The 16,171-nt window shown below is 39.7% G+C and overlaps 1 protein-coding gene across 5 annotated transcripts in view; it reads left to right on the forward strand.

Moving 5' to 3' along the window:
* Positions 1-16,171, forward strand: part of SETD3 (SET domain containing 3, actin histidine methyltransferase) — a 49,580-nt gene that overhangs the window by 8,261 nt on the left and 25,148 nt on the right. For all 5 annotated transcript variants that reach the window (XM_054970956.1, XM_054970953.1, XM_054970952.1 and 2 more), the window contains 3 exons: positions 1,774-1,922; positions 3,665-3,737; positions 4,565-4,821. In XM_054970956.1, the coding sequence (XP_054826931.1) occupies positions 1,774-1,922; positions 3,665-3,737; positions 4,565-4,821 (479 nt within the window). The remainder of the gene's footprint in view (positions 1-1,773; positions 1,923-3,664; positions 3,738-4,564; positions 4,822-16,171) is intronic.

Raw genomic sequence — 16,171 nt, forward strand, 5'->3', positions numbered from 1 at the left:
ACTCAGCTTTTAGACTAGAGGCATTAGAAAGCTCTGCTAGAGCAAGCATCTGTGGTGTTACCAAAACTGAAAATGATTGTCACTATTTGTTGCAAGGAAATCATGCCTTGAAAAATGTGAAATTGATAAGATTAAGTTTTTATTCTCTTGTATTTAGTATGTTCAGAGGGCCAGTTTGGTGTAGTGGGTAAGAATGCGGGACTCTAATCTGGAGAGCCGGGTCTGATTCCCCACTCTTCCTCTTGAAGCCAGCAGAAGCTCACAGGGTATTTCTTGTGGGGATAATAATAACATGCGTTGTCAACCACTCTGAGTGGGCATTAAGTTGTCCTGAAGGACAGTATATAAATTGAATGTTGTTGTTGTTGTTGCAAGTTTAATTGATTCTGAGACATTCAGTATTACCTGACCTTTCAGCATGCTAGCCCTCATCAAAGTGATTTGGAGCGGGGTTTTTTTAAAGTTTGCAGACTGTGGTCCTGCATATCTAGGTAGCTTTCCAGAACATAGAAGCTTCAGCTTTTTCTGTGGGTAGCCCAGTTTTTGTCTTTTTACTTGCTTAAAGATTTCACTAACAAATCTGCTGTCAGAAATTTTTAAAAACTGTATGCTTGTTAAGGAAGCCGGAAGGGCAATGAAGGAAAGTTGAAACATTCACAAGAAGGTTCCCTGCTATGTGGAAACTTTTGCCTTGTTTCTAGGGCCTCTTTCTCTGCATTTATTGTTTGCTGTTGGAGTGAACGATAATCAGTTGTTAACAAGATGGAAAAAATAGGCATTGTGTGTGTTTAGAAAATTAAGGCTGCTTTTCGCGAACTGTTATGTTATAGCATATCAACATATATGGTTTTAGTAGAAACAGCAAAAGATAGGTCCCTGCCCCATGGAGTGGGCATGAAGTTGTCATGAAGGGTGGTATATAAATCAGTTGTTGTTGCTGTTGTTGTTGTTGTTGTTGTTGTTCATTGTCAGATTGGCTGCCAGGTCATAAAACTTCAGAAGGGATTTATGGAGGACCTGTGCAAGTTGATGCAGTCAATTTTATCTTTATTTTATATAATATGTTGTGTTATGTTGCTGTAAGTAGCTAACTCTTTTTAGTTGAACATGAAGCCGTACTGTATGGTAGTTACACAGCAAAAGATGAAGACACATTTCAACAAAGAAATAATGTAAACATTTAAGTTTTATACTACCATTCTAGTAACGTATAGGCCATGACTAACTTTCAGTTAACTTATCTGTCCCTTGAGAACCAAGATGATCTGCCAGTTTCACCATTTCAGAGGCTTTCCATAATTCCTTGAAACAGTCATATGTAGACATGCTTGGGAACAGTGCTATAGGTTTTTTAATGGTGCCATGAAAACATCATTAAGGAGAGAGTTCTTTGAGTTCCCATGAGTCTAAAATGAAATAAGTTCATTATCTTGTTGAACTATGCCCAGTAACACTTCTGGGTTGCTCAGAGACTGTGAGACATTAATTGGCAGAGAATGGTTGGTATTGCACAACCTGACCCAGTTAGTACAAACCACCAAAGGGCTGTGAGTAGTTAATGCTTGCACTAACACTTTCTTTTGCTAAGTCTCTTTTGTAGCCTGAGAACTCTGTCTCTTACTTAACTAAGATTAAACATTTCCATCTTGCGTTGTCAAGCTATCACAGACATAAATTCTGGGTGTCTTTTCAGTAGAACTGCAGTGGCAAACTGATGAATATGCTGTTGGAGGCTTACCATGTGTTTCCCTTTGCCATCAAATGTGCACATAGGTTTGTCTGTCATATTTGACGGAAAAAGAGAAGATTATTTTACTGATCTAATAAAGTGGGCCAGAGAGAATGGTGCATCTACAGAAGGTTTTGAAGTAGCCAACTTTGGTGAAGAGGGCTTTGGTTTGAAAGCTACAAGAGAGATAAAGGTGAGAATAAAGTAACTGGTAAATACATTCAGTATGTGTGTTTGGAAGATTAAATTGATAGCAAGTTGGATTTGAGATGTGGTTTACTTTTAATTTAGAATTATTAGTTGTTGATTCTGTCCAAGCCATTGATCTGAACCAAAAATCTTCTGCATTTGTTTCCCGTTCCCCCCCACAAACTCCTTCAAAAAGGAAAGGACAACGGTATTTTTGTCATCTTGCGGTAAAACCAGTTTGGTGTAGTGGTTAAGAAAGCCAGTTTGGTGTAGTGATTAGGAGTGGCAGGAATCTAATCTGGAGAGCCGAGTTTGATTCCCCACTCCTCTGCTTGAAGCCAGCTGGGTGACCTTAGGTCAGTCACAGCTCTCTCAGAGCTCTCTCAGCCCTACTTACCTCACGGTAATTATCGTGAGGATAATAATAGCACACTTCGTAAACCGCTCTGAGTGTGGCATTGTTGTCCTGAAGGGCGGTATATACATTGAACGTTGTTGTATTGTAAGCTCTGATGGCACTAAACAGCTTTTGGAAAGGAAAAAAGGTTTACTCTCCATCTGCCAAAAGTTGACCTGTGCTTTCAGCTGCACTATTCCAATTTTATTTATTATATTTATATATCATTTTCCTCAGGATAATGTACAGAAGGTTCTCAGACGAGCCTCTTCCCAGGGACTGGCCAAAATCAGACCTGTTTCTTTTTGGCCTACTTGCTCTAACGTGCCTAGGCTCCCAAGTTTCTGTTTGGCTGTGATATATAGGAGCACTTTAAAAAGGGATGTACGTATACTGTACTTTATCCTAATCACAGTTCCAGATCTGGAAGAACAATTAATGGGAGGAAATATATTTCTACCCCTTATTTGTATTAAACTAAAGCTAAATCGATTTAGACTAGTACAAAAAATACTTAGCATTGATAAAAGATATGGGATCTGATCGAGGCAATAGTGACCTGCACTTAATTTAATCCAGTCATATGTATAACAGTGCTACACACAAGATTCAGGGTCTGGCTACCCATCTTCTCGTTTACTTGCTTGGTTCCTGCCATCCCCTTTCTTCCTTGGATCTCTTTATGGCAGGAAACCTGGTCTGCATCTTCTTCCTTGCATCTTTGCTAGATGAAAAGAGAAGAAAACAGAGACTTATAGGGTGGAGGGAATTTGGTGCGTTACTGTTGTTTTCGTTTTTTTATTTGTAAGGCACCTTGGGCTTTGGGGAAAGACAGGATATTTGTTTTAATAATTTTTTAAAATATTGCCGCTACATGGCCCTGTATTGTCTCCTCTTTCTTTTTTATCAGAGGCACAAAGGTTACCTGAGACATCTGTGTGTGTATTTGGGGGGAGGGGAGTTCCTGCTAGGAAACAGAGCTCATATTATTTAGGGCTTGCTAGCCAGGAATGGACAGTGTTCTGTGTAGGTGAGTATCTTTTCCTTGTTTCTTCTTTAAGATTGCTACTAGCCCTTAGGTCTAATGAGAGCCAGAAGTATGTGCACGCAGCATAAAGAGGCAGTGAATGATCTCTTGAGCTGCATATGGGCCAGTGACAGCACTTGGTCACCTTTTCCTGCACCTCAGGCACTTGTCCACCTAGGTCCTCGATGGAGAACAGTTGCTACTCTCTTTAGGCAAGCTTGGCGCAAGGTATTTGCAGGAAGGAAAGAAGAATTTCTAATTAAATGCTATATATTTACATATTCCACATGTACATGACTGAACCTTTCTGTTGCTTTTCTAGGCTGAAGAGCTTTTTCTCTGGGTTCCTAGAAAATTGCTAATGACTGTGGAGTCGGCTAAAAATTCAGTTTTGGGTAAGAAGAGCTTTTGAATGTGTTTACTGATATGCTTGTGACACAATTATGGGGAATTTATTCATTAGCAATTATTGTGAGTTGGCAAATAGAAATGGCTCGTGGGCTTATAACTGCTTAAAGAAGCCCAAAATTTAGAAAGGGTCTAGTTTTGCCTTTCCGTTTCTTGATGTCCATGTGAATGCTGTTGATACTGCAGTGATAAATTTACCTTGTACCAAATATCCTCCATTTATAAGTCCCATTGATGTCTTTGGGAAGTCAATGTGTTAGAGTGCTGGAGTGCAGCCAATCAGTGTAGGCATGTGCAGGGACAGAAAGATTCGGATTTCCCACTTTGGAATTTCCAAAGCGGCAAGCTGCTTCAGAAACCACATATTGCCCTACTTAGGTATGCTCTGTGAAGATTGAGAACACACCAAAACTTCCCGCCCCACCACTTATTTCACCCGATGAGAGGGGGAGGAGGGGGTTCCCTCCTGCCTCTCCCATCGGGTGAATAAGCGGTGGGGCGGGACTTCCTGTGTTTCAGCTGGCCAGCATGCTGGGTCCGATTCAGAAACCCTGAATTTTTACAAATCGGGTCCAATTCAGATATTTATCCCAAATCGGAAACCCGAATCGTACACCCCTAAGTGAGTGTTAAAATACTTATAACATTTTTGTACTAGGAATTGGATGTTTTTTAGCTTTTGCTTAAATGTTTTACAGAAATATAATGATCTACGTTATAAAATTTGAAAGCCTGATCTCTTTTTGTTATAAAATGAATTAGGGATTTATGTTTCAACGGGAGTAAGTTTCCTTATGGGTTCCTTTTTTTGAAGGGTCCTTGTATTCCCAAGACCGAATTCTCCAAGCTATGGGTAACATCACATTAGCATTCCATCTTCTTTGTGAACGATGCAACCCTAATTCTTTCTGGCTGCCTTACATCCAGACTCTCCCAAGTGAATACAATACCCCTCTTTACTTCGAAGAAGATGAGGTTCAGTATCTTCAGTCAACTCAGGCCATACATGATGTTTTCAGCCAATATAAAAATACTGCTCGACAGTATGCCTATTTCTACAAAGTTATTCAGGTAAGAGCTTGCAATTGAATATATGTGTCTCGGATAATATATGTCTCGAAGGTAAATGTAATCATTATCATTCATAATTTTATTGCAGCGCAGCTGTGCATGCTGTGCTCCCAGAGGCACGTTGCAACTCATATGGGGTCTCTGTCAGTAAGGACAGGGGTATGTGTAGACAGCAGATTTTGCCCTTGTTGCATCATTTCCCCCAGATACAGTTCTTTATTTTCATCCATATAATCTTTGGAGAAAGTTGGAGAAGGGGCGCCTTTAGGTCACCCCTGGGATTTGGTCTGTATTTTATCCCTGCTGTTGATGGGTTCTAGACATTGTGAATGCATGTAGCCCAATCTGAGGCTGGTCACAGTGAAGTGTGATGGGAGCTTTAGAATGGCCCTGCCAAATACGATGCATCTATATCAGTATTGCAGTGGTTACTGAATGAGAGCTTCTCTCTCTTCGGTTCCATTTGTTAATTGGCAGAAACATAATCAAAGCTCCTTTTTTTGCACAAAGTCACACAAATCTTGTGTTCCTTATTTACAAAAAGAATTCTCTAGCCACTGTGGTTGTTGAAGTTTTTGAAATGGTGCAAAGTGTATCAGCCAAAAGCTCCATTGTTCAGGAAGCTGGCTCACTGCCCTGCATGACTACCTATTCCTTGCTGTTATGCTCCATCCTGTTCCTCTCAGTTTACATTACCGCAAGTCATTAGATGTATATCTTCATTCTTGTTGCGATAGAACAAAGCATGTATTTGCATTTAAGAGCAAAAAGAGTTTGTTGCAACAGTTAAATACTCTACTTCTGTGCTTGTTCATTCTGCCAGGCTGGGAAGTAAACTGAGTTAGTACAGACATAAAATCCTTTACTGCTCTTTGAAACCATAGATATTACTACATCCAGAATTTACAAAACACAGTAAAATCCAAATACTATACAGTTTCAACTTTTTGTTGGTTGCACATATCCAGCTACTTCTTAATCAGGTACTTTTCACTCTAGAAACCTTTTCTTTGTTTGATATTGCATAGTTTTCCATCTACTATAAAGTCCTCTTATGCTGTAGCCAGCATACCTTGTCAGAGTAGCCACTGTAATGTAAGTTACCTATGACTTATGAAGTCCTTATGTTTGTAGCATAGGAAGAATATTCATACTTGGCAATTCAAAGTACACTGATAGAACATTCTATCAGATTTCATTTCTGTGCCTATAAAGATGTTTACTTTATTTGTACCTTGGCTTTTACCTCAAGGGGGGCCTAAAGCAGTTGACGCTGTTCTTTCTCATCCATTTATACTCACAACAACCCTATGAGATAGGTTATGCTGAGTGCATGTGATTGGCCCAAGGTCACCCAGTAAACTTCCATGGCAGTGTGAGGATCTGAACCTCGGTCTCCCAGATCCTAGTCTGACATTCTAACCACTGCACCACTCAACCTAGACTTGTTAGGCAGCTCTTCAGCCTTCCTCAATACTTCATTGCAAAGAGTGTCGCCAATGTACAGATGGGTGCACCCTACAGCAACACGTTTCAGCCTGCATTGTTTAATGGGAGGAAATCTCAGTTGATGCATAATCTACTTCCTTCCTGTCTTTATTGAGTTTTAATGTATATTTGCAATTATTTCAAACTTTTTTAATATTTTAAAATGAAAGTTCTGTACCAAATATCATCATAAAAATGCTTTGAAAAGCAGGCTAGACAAAGGAGTCCCCGTTTGCCTTTAAAGCTGCATGAGATTTTTTTTTTTTTTTTTGCAGAGGATATGAAAAATGTCAGTGCTGGGTTTCCATAGAGCTAATGTTGATCTCCTGAGCATAGAGTCCCCTTTATTTCATCCTTTGTGTTTATAAAGACTATCAGTTCTTTCCGTCAGGTTGCTTTGTTGCACTAGTACCACTAGGTGGTATTTATTAGTTAGGACACTTAAAAGCCAAGTTGTCTGGGCAAATCTACGATATTGTAATAGAACTCTGACGGGTTGGAAGTTTCATATTTTTCCCCCTCTATGGAACAGAAGGTGCTATATTAATGTGATGCCAATGTCATAGATAAGCTCAAGCTTTTTAAAGAAAAACTGGCAATACTAGGCACCTAATGTTGTTTTAACTGATGGGTTAACCAATCTTCAGTGCTGCCATATGTCATGCTAGTGCAAAGCTAGTGAAGCATACCATTGAATGATATCTAGATTGTGTGTATTACTGACATTTGAAAGTAGACAAGTGTGATCATCAGCTTGTCAGCATTCCCGAGTGAAATGTGTACTTTGGAGGAACAATAGGGCATCTTAGATATATTCTTTGAGAGAGACCTTTTAAAATACATATTACACTAAAACCATGTAAGCAATAGGTGGGGCCTTGCCCTTGTTTGAGTTGGGGCAGGCACAGTGATCACAGATTGTGAGATTCAGCTTGTATTCAATTATTCCAGCATTTTGTACAATATGGCTTAGCTGACATTGCAGCAAAAAAACCCTGATGCACCTACCACTTAGCTCCGGTTCAGCCTCTTTAGCGCTTTGTGAATGATGTGATGTCTAATGTGATTTGAAGGCCAGACCCTGAAAACGGATGCAGGCTACCATATGTAATGGGAGCTGTACATGTGTGCAAGTGATACCATTGACTGTGTGCATTGGATATTTCAGGGGCAGCCTATGGCATGAATCCAGGTGGTTGTTCTTGGTGGCATTTCCTGGTGGGGTTGTAGTGCTGAAGATGGCACTCGTGTTCCCAATCTCGGGTGTAAAACTAACGGATTCTGTTTAATTATGAAGAGCTTCACAATAAAATGTCATTCTAAGTTGATCTTTCCCTACCTTTGGATATCTAATCTAAATATCATATGTGTTGTAAGTCACAAGGCCTGGGGTATGTGAACATTCGGTCTTGGAAATTTAGGTAAGAACTAGCGTGTACTCAGTGCTTCACTTGCACGAACAGTCCAAAATCATCTTTAAGGTTGTAAACTTTGCATGAGAAAGCACCAAGGTTAACCAATACTGTTCACTAATTCTATAGAAGGACTGTTTGGATTTTAAAGCACTTTCTAGGCGCTGCCAATAATTCTTACAACAGATCTGTAAGATAAGTCTGTGATATCTCTGTTTTACAGAAAGGGGAGGTGAGGCAGAGGCTGAGAGAAAAGTAGTTGGTTTGGGTTGAAGTAAAATTTGAGCCAAAGTTCTTCCTGACTCTTGCATTAAGCCACTACAGAATGTCTTAACTACATTTGTTATCGATATCTTCAGTTTGCATTCGTTCATACAGTTTGCATCTGTCTACTTGTTGCCAAATATTCCCAGAAGGGAATAGTCTTATTCTTAAAGCAAGGGGCTTAGACAGTGTCTGTGGGCAATGCTGCTTACAATAAGTCCAGAGAAGTTTTTAAAAGAGACAATTGGTGCAGTGGGAGAATTTATTTTAATTCCCTCTGAGAGCATATGCTTCATTGGGGGAATCTATAAAATATCATAGTCTGAACTGATGTTTTACGGATCCCCTGATGAAATGTATGTAAAATATATAGGGGCCTCAGAGTGAATTAAAATTAATTCTCTGACATCCCAATTGTCTTTTTTGTGTGTGTGCAGACTTAGACATTAAACAAGGTTAAGTTACCTAAGACATGCATTGCAGGTGAGATTTTGGTGACCAGCTACATTGTTCACTTAGTATGTATTATTCTTGCTTGGCTAGTTTGCTGCAGCAACATTCTCCACCACTACTACCTAGGGTGTCCCCAAGACAGGTACCAGTATCCGGGACTGGATGTTCAAGTGTGGTGCTGTTACTGGTAATCAGTCTCCAGCTCCAAATTTTCTCCCTGGTTTAAATTCATTTAAAAGGTCTATGTCAGAGCTCCCTATCTGTTCAGCAAAATCAAAAAGAGTCCAGTAGCACCTTTAAGACTAACCAATTTTATTGTAGCATAAGCTTTCGAGAATCAAGTTCTCTTTGTCAGATGCATGATCCGAACTGGTCAAATACAGAAGAGGAGGGGAGAGAGGGGAGAAAGAAGGGGACATATATCACAAGGAGACAGAATGCAATTAGCGTGGAGGCAGTCAAAACATTCCTTTGCTTGGAAATGTAAACATCTCCTTTTGGTGTGCAGTCAGTTTGCCGTATTAGTTTGTAGCAGTGAAAGTATCCAATTCCTATGTAGTATAAGCCTTCGATGACCACAGCTCTCCCTGCCAGCTGCATCTGACAAAGAGAACTGTGGTCCCCGAAAGCCCACACCAGGCGTCACTGGGCTCCCCCAGACCACGCCTCTGTAAAGGGAATCTGTTACCTGTGATAATGTGATAACCATTCATAGTCTCTATTCAGTCCCAGCTTGACAGAGTCAAATTTGCATATGAATTCCAATTCAGCAGCCTCCCATTGGATTTTGTTTTTGAAAGGTTTCTGTTGAACCACAGCGACCTTTAAGTCTTTGGTGGAATGTCCTGGTAGATTGAAGTGTTCTCCCACTGGTTTTTGGACGTTTCCCTTTCTAATGTCAGATTTGTGTCCATTTATTCTTTTGCGTAGAGGTTGGCTGGTTTGTCCAATGTACAGAGCAGAAGGACATTGTTGGCACAATGTTCAGCATTACTCTTCACAGTATCAAAATAGCCTTCACATCTGTTTGATTCCACACCACGCCAGCAGCTCTGGTTGGTTGTTACTTCAAGAAACCATTTGCTTTGCATTTATGTATCGGGAGAGCTCTGGTTCCAGAGGATCTATTTCATTATAGTTTGTCCTGCCCTCCTCTATACTCTTTCTTCTCTATATATCATGGTGCTCAGAAATTAGTTGAACAAGGTGTTTTGGGGATACAGTGAGCTTGACTTTGCACAACTGGCTACTGTGGTAATTTTCTTGTGCTTCTATTTGCTCAAGAGCTCTAGCTCAAGGGAAAATTTTGCTCTGGATCCAAGCCAACATCATTTAGGCCAGAGTGATATTTTTAAAACCAAAAATGGTTTGGTCAGGTTTGCAAGTGTTAAGAAATATGGAGACGCAGAATAAATATATTGCGATTGAAAGTTTGAAACAATGTCATAGGCTGGAAGTAATGGCTGAAAGAGGCAACTAGGTTTATTATTCCATTTTAAATCCCATGTTTCTCCAAGAAGTTCTGGGCAACTTGCATAGAGATCACATCCTTTTATTCTTGAAATAATCCTGTAAGGTTACTTAAGTTGAGCTATGACTAGCCCAAGGTCACACAGTGATGTTTATGACTGGGCAAGGATTTGGAGTTGGGTTGCCCTGGTCTGTACAACTACACTGCTTCTCTGGTTAATTGTCTTTAACAACTGAGATGATTTACAGCAGGTTCATATGTTTGTTTTGGCAGTCGGTTTCATTTACTTTTTCCTAAAGGCAGCAATGGACCACCTTGAAAAAGTTGTAAGTTGTAGGTTTTTCTTGCTATAAGTAGTGGAAATACAGATGGCAACAAGGAGACTTCTTCTCTTTCACTACTGTTGCCAGATAAACATTAGTCGTCTTTGACAGCTAACAACAGGTGTGAGGCTTAGTTGACAAAAATAACTTCTTCAGCCAGGCCAAGACCCACATTGGTTCATTTTAAATAATTTGATACCTGAACTGTAGGTAAGGAAGATGGCTGGATCTCTTGAGGTGCTACTTAAATAATTGCAAAAATGGTTATTAAGCTTACACTTCAGAAGTGTTTTCAGTTTGTTCCGATGCAAACTTCTGTACATGTCTTGGATATATGCATTACCATTTTATGAGCATTGACTACTGTAGGGTGAACAGAACCCAGATGTTTATGGCATAATGCTGGATTCTTTGTGTACTGAAATGTGGCATAATAAGCACAAGAGGGAGCCATATAGTTTACAGGCATTCAGAGTGAAATTCCTTCCTCTTTGACGATCTGTATTTCAGTTTGTCTTTGAAAAGTGTGTTTCCTGTTTTAACTTTCCCCCCAGCTGCACATGGGCATGTTTGTAGCCTTTTCCAGTGAAGAGTAGCTACATAGATCACTGCAGAGAAGTGCTTTTCCCTATAAAAACAAACAACAGTATACTCTTTGCAGCTGTATCCCTTCTCTGTAAGATCAGTGAGAGACAGGGAAGAAAAAGTGAATTATGGCCGTTCCATTCACCAAGGTTGTAACAATAAATTTCATCCTAAGGCTTTCTAATATTCTGTTCAGTCTGTACTGGCAAAAAAACCCTTAGAAAGTGGACCTTCCTTGGTAAATTAAAATAATTTGAGGATTGTCCCTACTCTTCATTTTTATAATGAGCAGTCAGTGTTTCATAAAAAGTTACCTAAGCTGGTCAGAAAAAATCATTTCATGCATACCTACCTTCCTGGGGCCGGTTTCTTTTCTACATTATACAACAGCAACAAACTAGTATTATGGCACTTGAACTTAATCTTTAATCATTTTGTTTGCACATTCATGGGCCAAAAATGACTAGAAGGAAAATGGTGCAGTGGCAAGGCCAGACCATAATTCAGATAGTTGCTTCCTCCCCTCTGCACATTAAAAGAGAGAGAATTCTCTTTAGTGCAGTATCTAAATCCGTCTGTAGAAATGTCTCCAGAAACTTGAGATGATCTCTTTACAGAGGCACCTTTTGCTGCTGTTATGGGCAGTGAGCCGCAAGGTGCATCTGGCTCGACAAATCTCAGGTTGCCATGGCTCCTAGAAATGTCATTGTACTACTTATTATTTTCAGCATTGATTTTGTTTAGTACAGAATTCGTTTCTGTATTCTGCATTTATTTTTTACTGCCTCGCAGGTGGCAAAAATTAAGATGATGTACACTAAGATGGCTTAGGGTGCCTTGGTTTGCAGCTTGCCCCAATATTTGGCACATTTGTAGTTTAGCTTATTAAATACCAAGGCATTTACATTCTAAATTCCAACTAAGTTATAAGTTCAGCACTTAATATTCTGCTAAAACAATCAAGTGAGTTTAGGCATGATTGCAAGGGTAAGTAATCCATATATTTAACTTCTCCCAAATTTCTATTTTTTCCTGGGAGGCAAACCTGAAAAAGGTTCCCGCTCCCACAATTTGAAGTGTTTACTTCCTTAGTAATAACTAGAAAATTCCATTAATGAAAATACTGAACCCTGAAGGCTGGAAAAACTATCATGGCTTCTAAATTTTTGAGCCACCTCCTAGACCCTCCCACAAAATTTGTGACGGCCTGCCTTATAGACTGGTAGCAAAGCGGCATGCGTTAGCCAAGCTCACTGCGTGGGCAAAAGTGGTCCTTCTGCTGAGCCCTCCTAATGATACTGCAAGGACTGAAGGTCATGATATCCATTTGTCACATTGGCTGTTTTTCAGACTCCAGTAGCAGAAATTTGAAGTAGTATTTTTTTCTCAGCTACCTGAGGAGAATGCTTCATCCTACCATCCAAGCTAGTTAGAATTAGCCAAGAGACTTCAAAAAGCCTAGGTTAAACTTTTAATGCTCCTTTAGGGAGACTACATGGATTTAGCGGAAGTGCCTTGTCTTCCATCCTGTTCTCGTCCAAGAAATTGCTTGAGATGGCGGTCTGTGAATTACCAGCATGTGCATGCACAGTACGTGTAATATTACACTCCCCTCCACCCCCGCAATGGAAGTGCCATGTAGAAAATATCTTGCATTTTGGAGCAGTCCTTGCTGTCCATTGTAGACCTTTTGCAGAAGGCAGTCAAATTTCTTCTTCTTCTTTGGCATCTGATGCCTTGCAGAGTCGTTACTGGGAGTGCACAGTATTATGTATCACCTCTCTGTGTGCTTGGATATCACATCAACCTCCTGGCAGCTATCAGTCCACAAAGAGAAAATTAGTGGTTTTCCCCACATCCTGGCTTGTAGGTTCTGGTGAAAGGTTGCTGTGATTGATAGTTTGTTCAGGAACTGTTTGAATACAAGATTCCCTTGTTAAACTACTTAACATTTGTGTGTGGGGAGAGGGGGGAATTGCTTCTGTAGCTCTGTTTTTAATGGCTACTATTGTCATTGTATAAGAATAATGATTTTTTTTTTTTACTGAAGGTTTTAAAAGTAACAACGATTTTGCCATGGATCCAAAAGGTTGCTTTCAAAATTAGGATGCGTACATCCTGGAGTTACATTAATGGAGACTTTGCTTACAGCTCTGATGAAGACACAAGTATTTTAGCAACCTTCTAGGGGTCCCACAAGGCCTGTTTACTTTTTGATATAATGAGGATGCATTTTGCTAGAGAGCTTCATAATGATATGCTTTTTTGCTGAAGATGAGAGGCAAAATAGGCTCCTTGGCCTCAACTCTCAATCTGTTAGAGTGAAATTCTTTGTCTTTAATCTGTGGGCAACTAGGATATCGTTTTAATACTCAGTTTTAAAATGGCCATAATGAAAAATAATACAGGCAACTAGAATGCTGAATGAGAACATCAAGTATAACAGTGGAACCTTTTTTCATAGGGCTGCTTTTTTCTCTTGCATATAATATAGCAAGCTTCTGGAGGTTTAATTTTCATTCCAGTGCAAGTGTAACTGTTTAACATTTGCTTTTTGTTTTGTGGCACCATATATATACATAACCTTGCTATGTATAAAAATAAGTAACTGGAGGAAGACTATGAGGTTTGGGGCATAACCTGCATAGTTGAGTTGGTGATATTATTATAGAGCCTACAACTAGGTGCTCAGTTGCTGAGGAGGGGATTCCACCCACAATCTAAGACGAGACAGGGATAGAGAGTAGGAATGGAGGTGGGGTTGGAAATTAAAGCTTAGGAAACAGGTTAATGAACAAAAAGAGGAAATCGGTCAGCACATGGAAATGATGAGTTTTAAGAAGTTGTTTCAACAGAGAGTGCTGTAGTGGAGTTGGAGTATCAGTAGGAAGAGCATTTCTAAGTACCAATAACAGAAATTGCTAGAGATGTAAAGACTTGGACCAAGAGAAAGAAAAAACTCACAGCTGAAGGAGAAATAATGTACAAGTGAAGTGATAAAAGGTAGTAAGTAGAATTTTAAAATTTAGTACAGAATTAAGTGGAAGTCAATGATGTATTCAAAATAAAGAGGCATTGTACATACAATGAAAATAGCATTCATTATGGTCAAATGGGACAGAGATAACAGAAGGCAATTGAGAAGAGCATTGCAATCAAGATGAGAAATAATGAAGAAGAGCTTTATTTGTATCAGGAAATAGAAAGGAACAAATCCTCATCTGTGGAAGATGACAACAGAAAGATTTGGCAAGTGTATGAATGTGGGAAGAGAAAAAATAAAACAGATCCAAAAAATTACATTTAGATTATGAGTTTGAGAGGAGGAGTGAATAGGAAGACCATCAAGGTTAAGAGAAGCACGTTGGGAAAGATGGAGGTAAGTCTAAGGATTTTGTTTTGATGTGATGAAGTTTGAGAAGATTCTGATGTGATAGTGAGACATTGAAAATACTACGTATAATAAAGAGGGATAGCATTTGGGGAGGGAAAATAGTTTTAACTCACAGTCATAGAAGTGGTAGGAAAGATCATGCAGGCAAATTAAGGTATCTAAAGGAAATGTAAGAAGAAGAAAGAACAGAAGCCCTGGAAAAGCCCTGTCAGAAAGAGATAAATATGAAGACAACCATTTCAACTTTTGTAAGAAACTTGAAATCTAGGATACAGACAGACAAGAGTACAACAGTGATTCACAATATTAGAGGCTAAGGAAGAAGCACAAGGATCAAGTAAAGATTTTACATCTAGCAACAAGGATAAATTTTTGAACAGTTCTGGTTTGGTAGGGAAATGATTTCAGAAGCCAGAAGAGGACTGAGAAGTAAGTGAGAGTAATGCAGGCATCATGAAGAAACTGGGTTAGATCCTAACAGTCTACAGATGCAAGGATTACAGATCTTTTGCACATTCCACTCCCCCCAGCAGTCTTTTCTGACCCCAGGAAAGTTTATTCCCAGAGACGTTGTGGGATTGGCACGGGATAATAACCACCAAATTGTCGGCTAGAAGAAGAATCAGAGTAAAAGAAAGAGCTAACAGAAAGTACAGGGTGGTTTGAAATAAAAGAAGGAATGAGGAAAGAAAGATGATGATGGAAAAAATGCCCATTTTTTCCTGCTGATAAAACTGATAGAGGAAAGGAAGAGTAGGAAGGATGAAGTAGAGATTCAAAAATAGAAGAGCCAGTGAGGATAGGCGAGGACAAATCAGGCTGCTTATTAGCAGTAAAAGAAATGAACATAAACTGAAAGTGATGCAGATCAGACATGGAGCAACTCTTGCACCACATCCATTCAGCAGCACAGGTACAGACTAAAGGTAACACAACAAAGAGTAAGCTACTGTTGCAAGAGGAGAAGGATGGTCAGAGAATACGTAGAAGGAAAGAGCAGATGAAAGAGGAAAGGCTGCTGAGTCGCCCACTGAACAGAAAAGATGAAGGAAGGACAGAAGGCTGCATGTGATGCTCACTGAGGCAGTATTAGTGGGTCAGTTAGACAAAATACTGTAGCAACTGTGTACATAGTTTGTATTATAATTGCTGATCTCCATCTGTCTCATTTCTTGATCAAAAGCAACCTTGGAATACCAAACAAAGTGGGCTTGTCCAGACTCTCCTATTTCCCCTCTCATCTCTTTGCCAAGATTGTTATGGCTCTTGGGAGTCGCAGCTTTGCCCATTCTGTCCCTGCACATAAGAGAACTTCCAGGTCTGGAGATTCCCTGTTTGTCTCAACTCTGGGTGCTGCCCTGTCCCTTTGAATTAACTTTGCTAGTTTTCCCAGCAGGTTCTTATTGTAGTGATGAGAACCCTGTTTGGCGGCCAGAGGAATATAGCTGAGTCTGCCCCTCACACCATCATGAAAATATTAGTATCCAAATGGTAATATGTTTCTATTTCTCTTAAGTCCCTTTTCTGTAACAGTAGGAATATTGGGACCCTGAGAACTTTCCATTTTGAAAATTGTAAAACTTCTCATTTGGGAAACAGTTATCTTCTGTATTTTGGACCCTGCTTGCCGGCATAACTACTTTTAATTTATTTCTGCTCTTCTCAATGGCTTACGATCCCATTAAAATAGTCTCCCCAAACACTCTGTCTGAAAACGCTATGCTTCAAAACCATATATGCCAATATTAGATGAAATTGTTTTTGCACATTTTTAAACCACACTTGGGAGAAATATTATGTTGGCTAGAAAATGCAGCTGTCTATGGAGACTCTTCTGTTAGAAGATGAGGTTTCTAACCCCTCTCCTGGCCACGAATTCAGATGAGCAGTTGCTTCCACAGATACAGCAGTGCTACTGCTTATTTTCCTCTGATCGACTTGTACTTCCAGAGAGCAAGTT

This window comes from Eublepharis macularius, chromosome 2 (genome assembly GCF_028583425.1).
Source record: "Eublepharis macularius isolate TG4126 chromosome 2, MPM_Emac_v1.0, whole genome shotgun sequence".
In the NCBI taxonomy this organism is placed as follows: domain Eukaryota; kingdom Metazoa; phylum Chordata; class Lepidosauria; order Squamata; family Eublepharidae; genus Eublepharis; species Eublepharis macularius.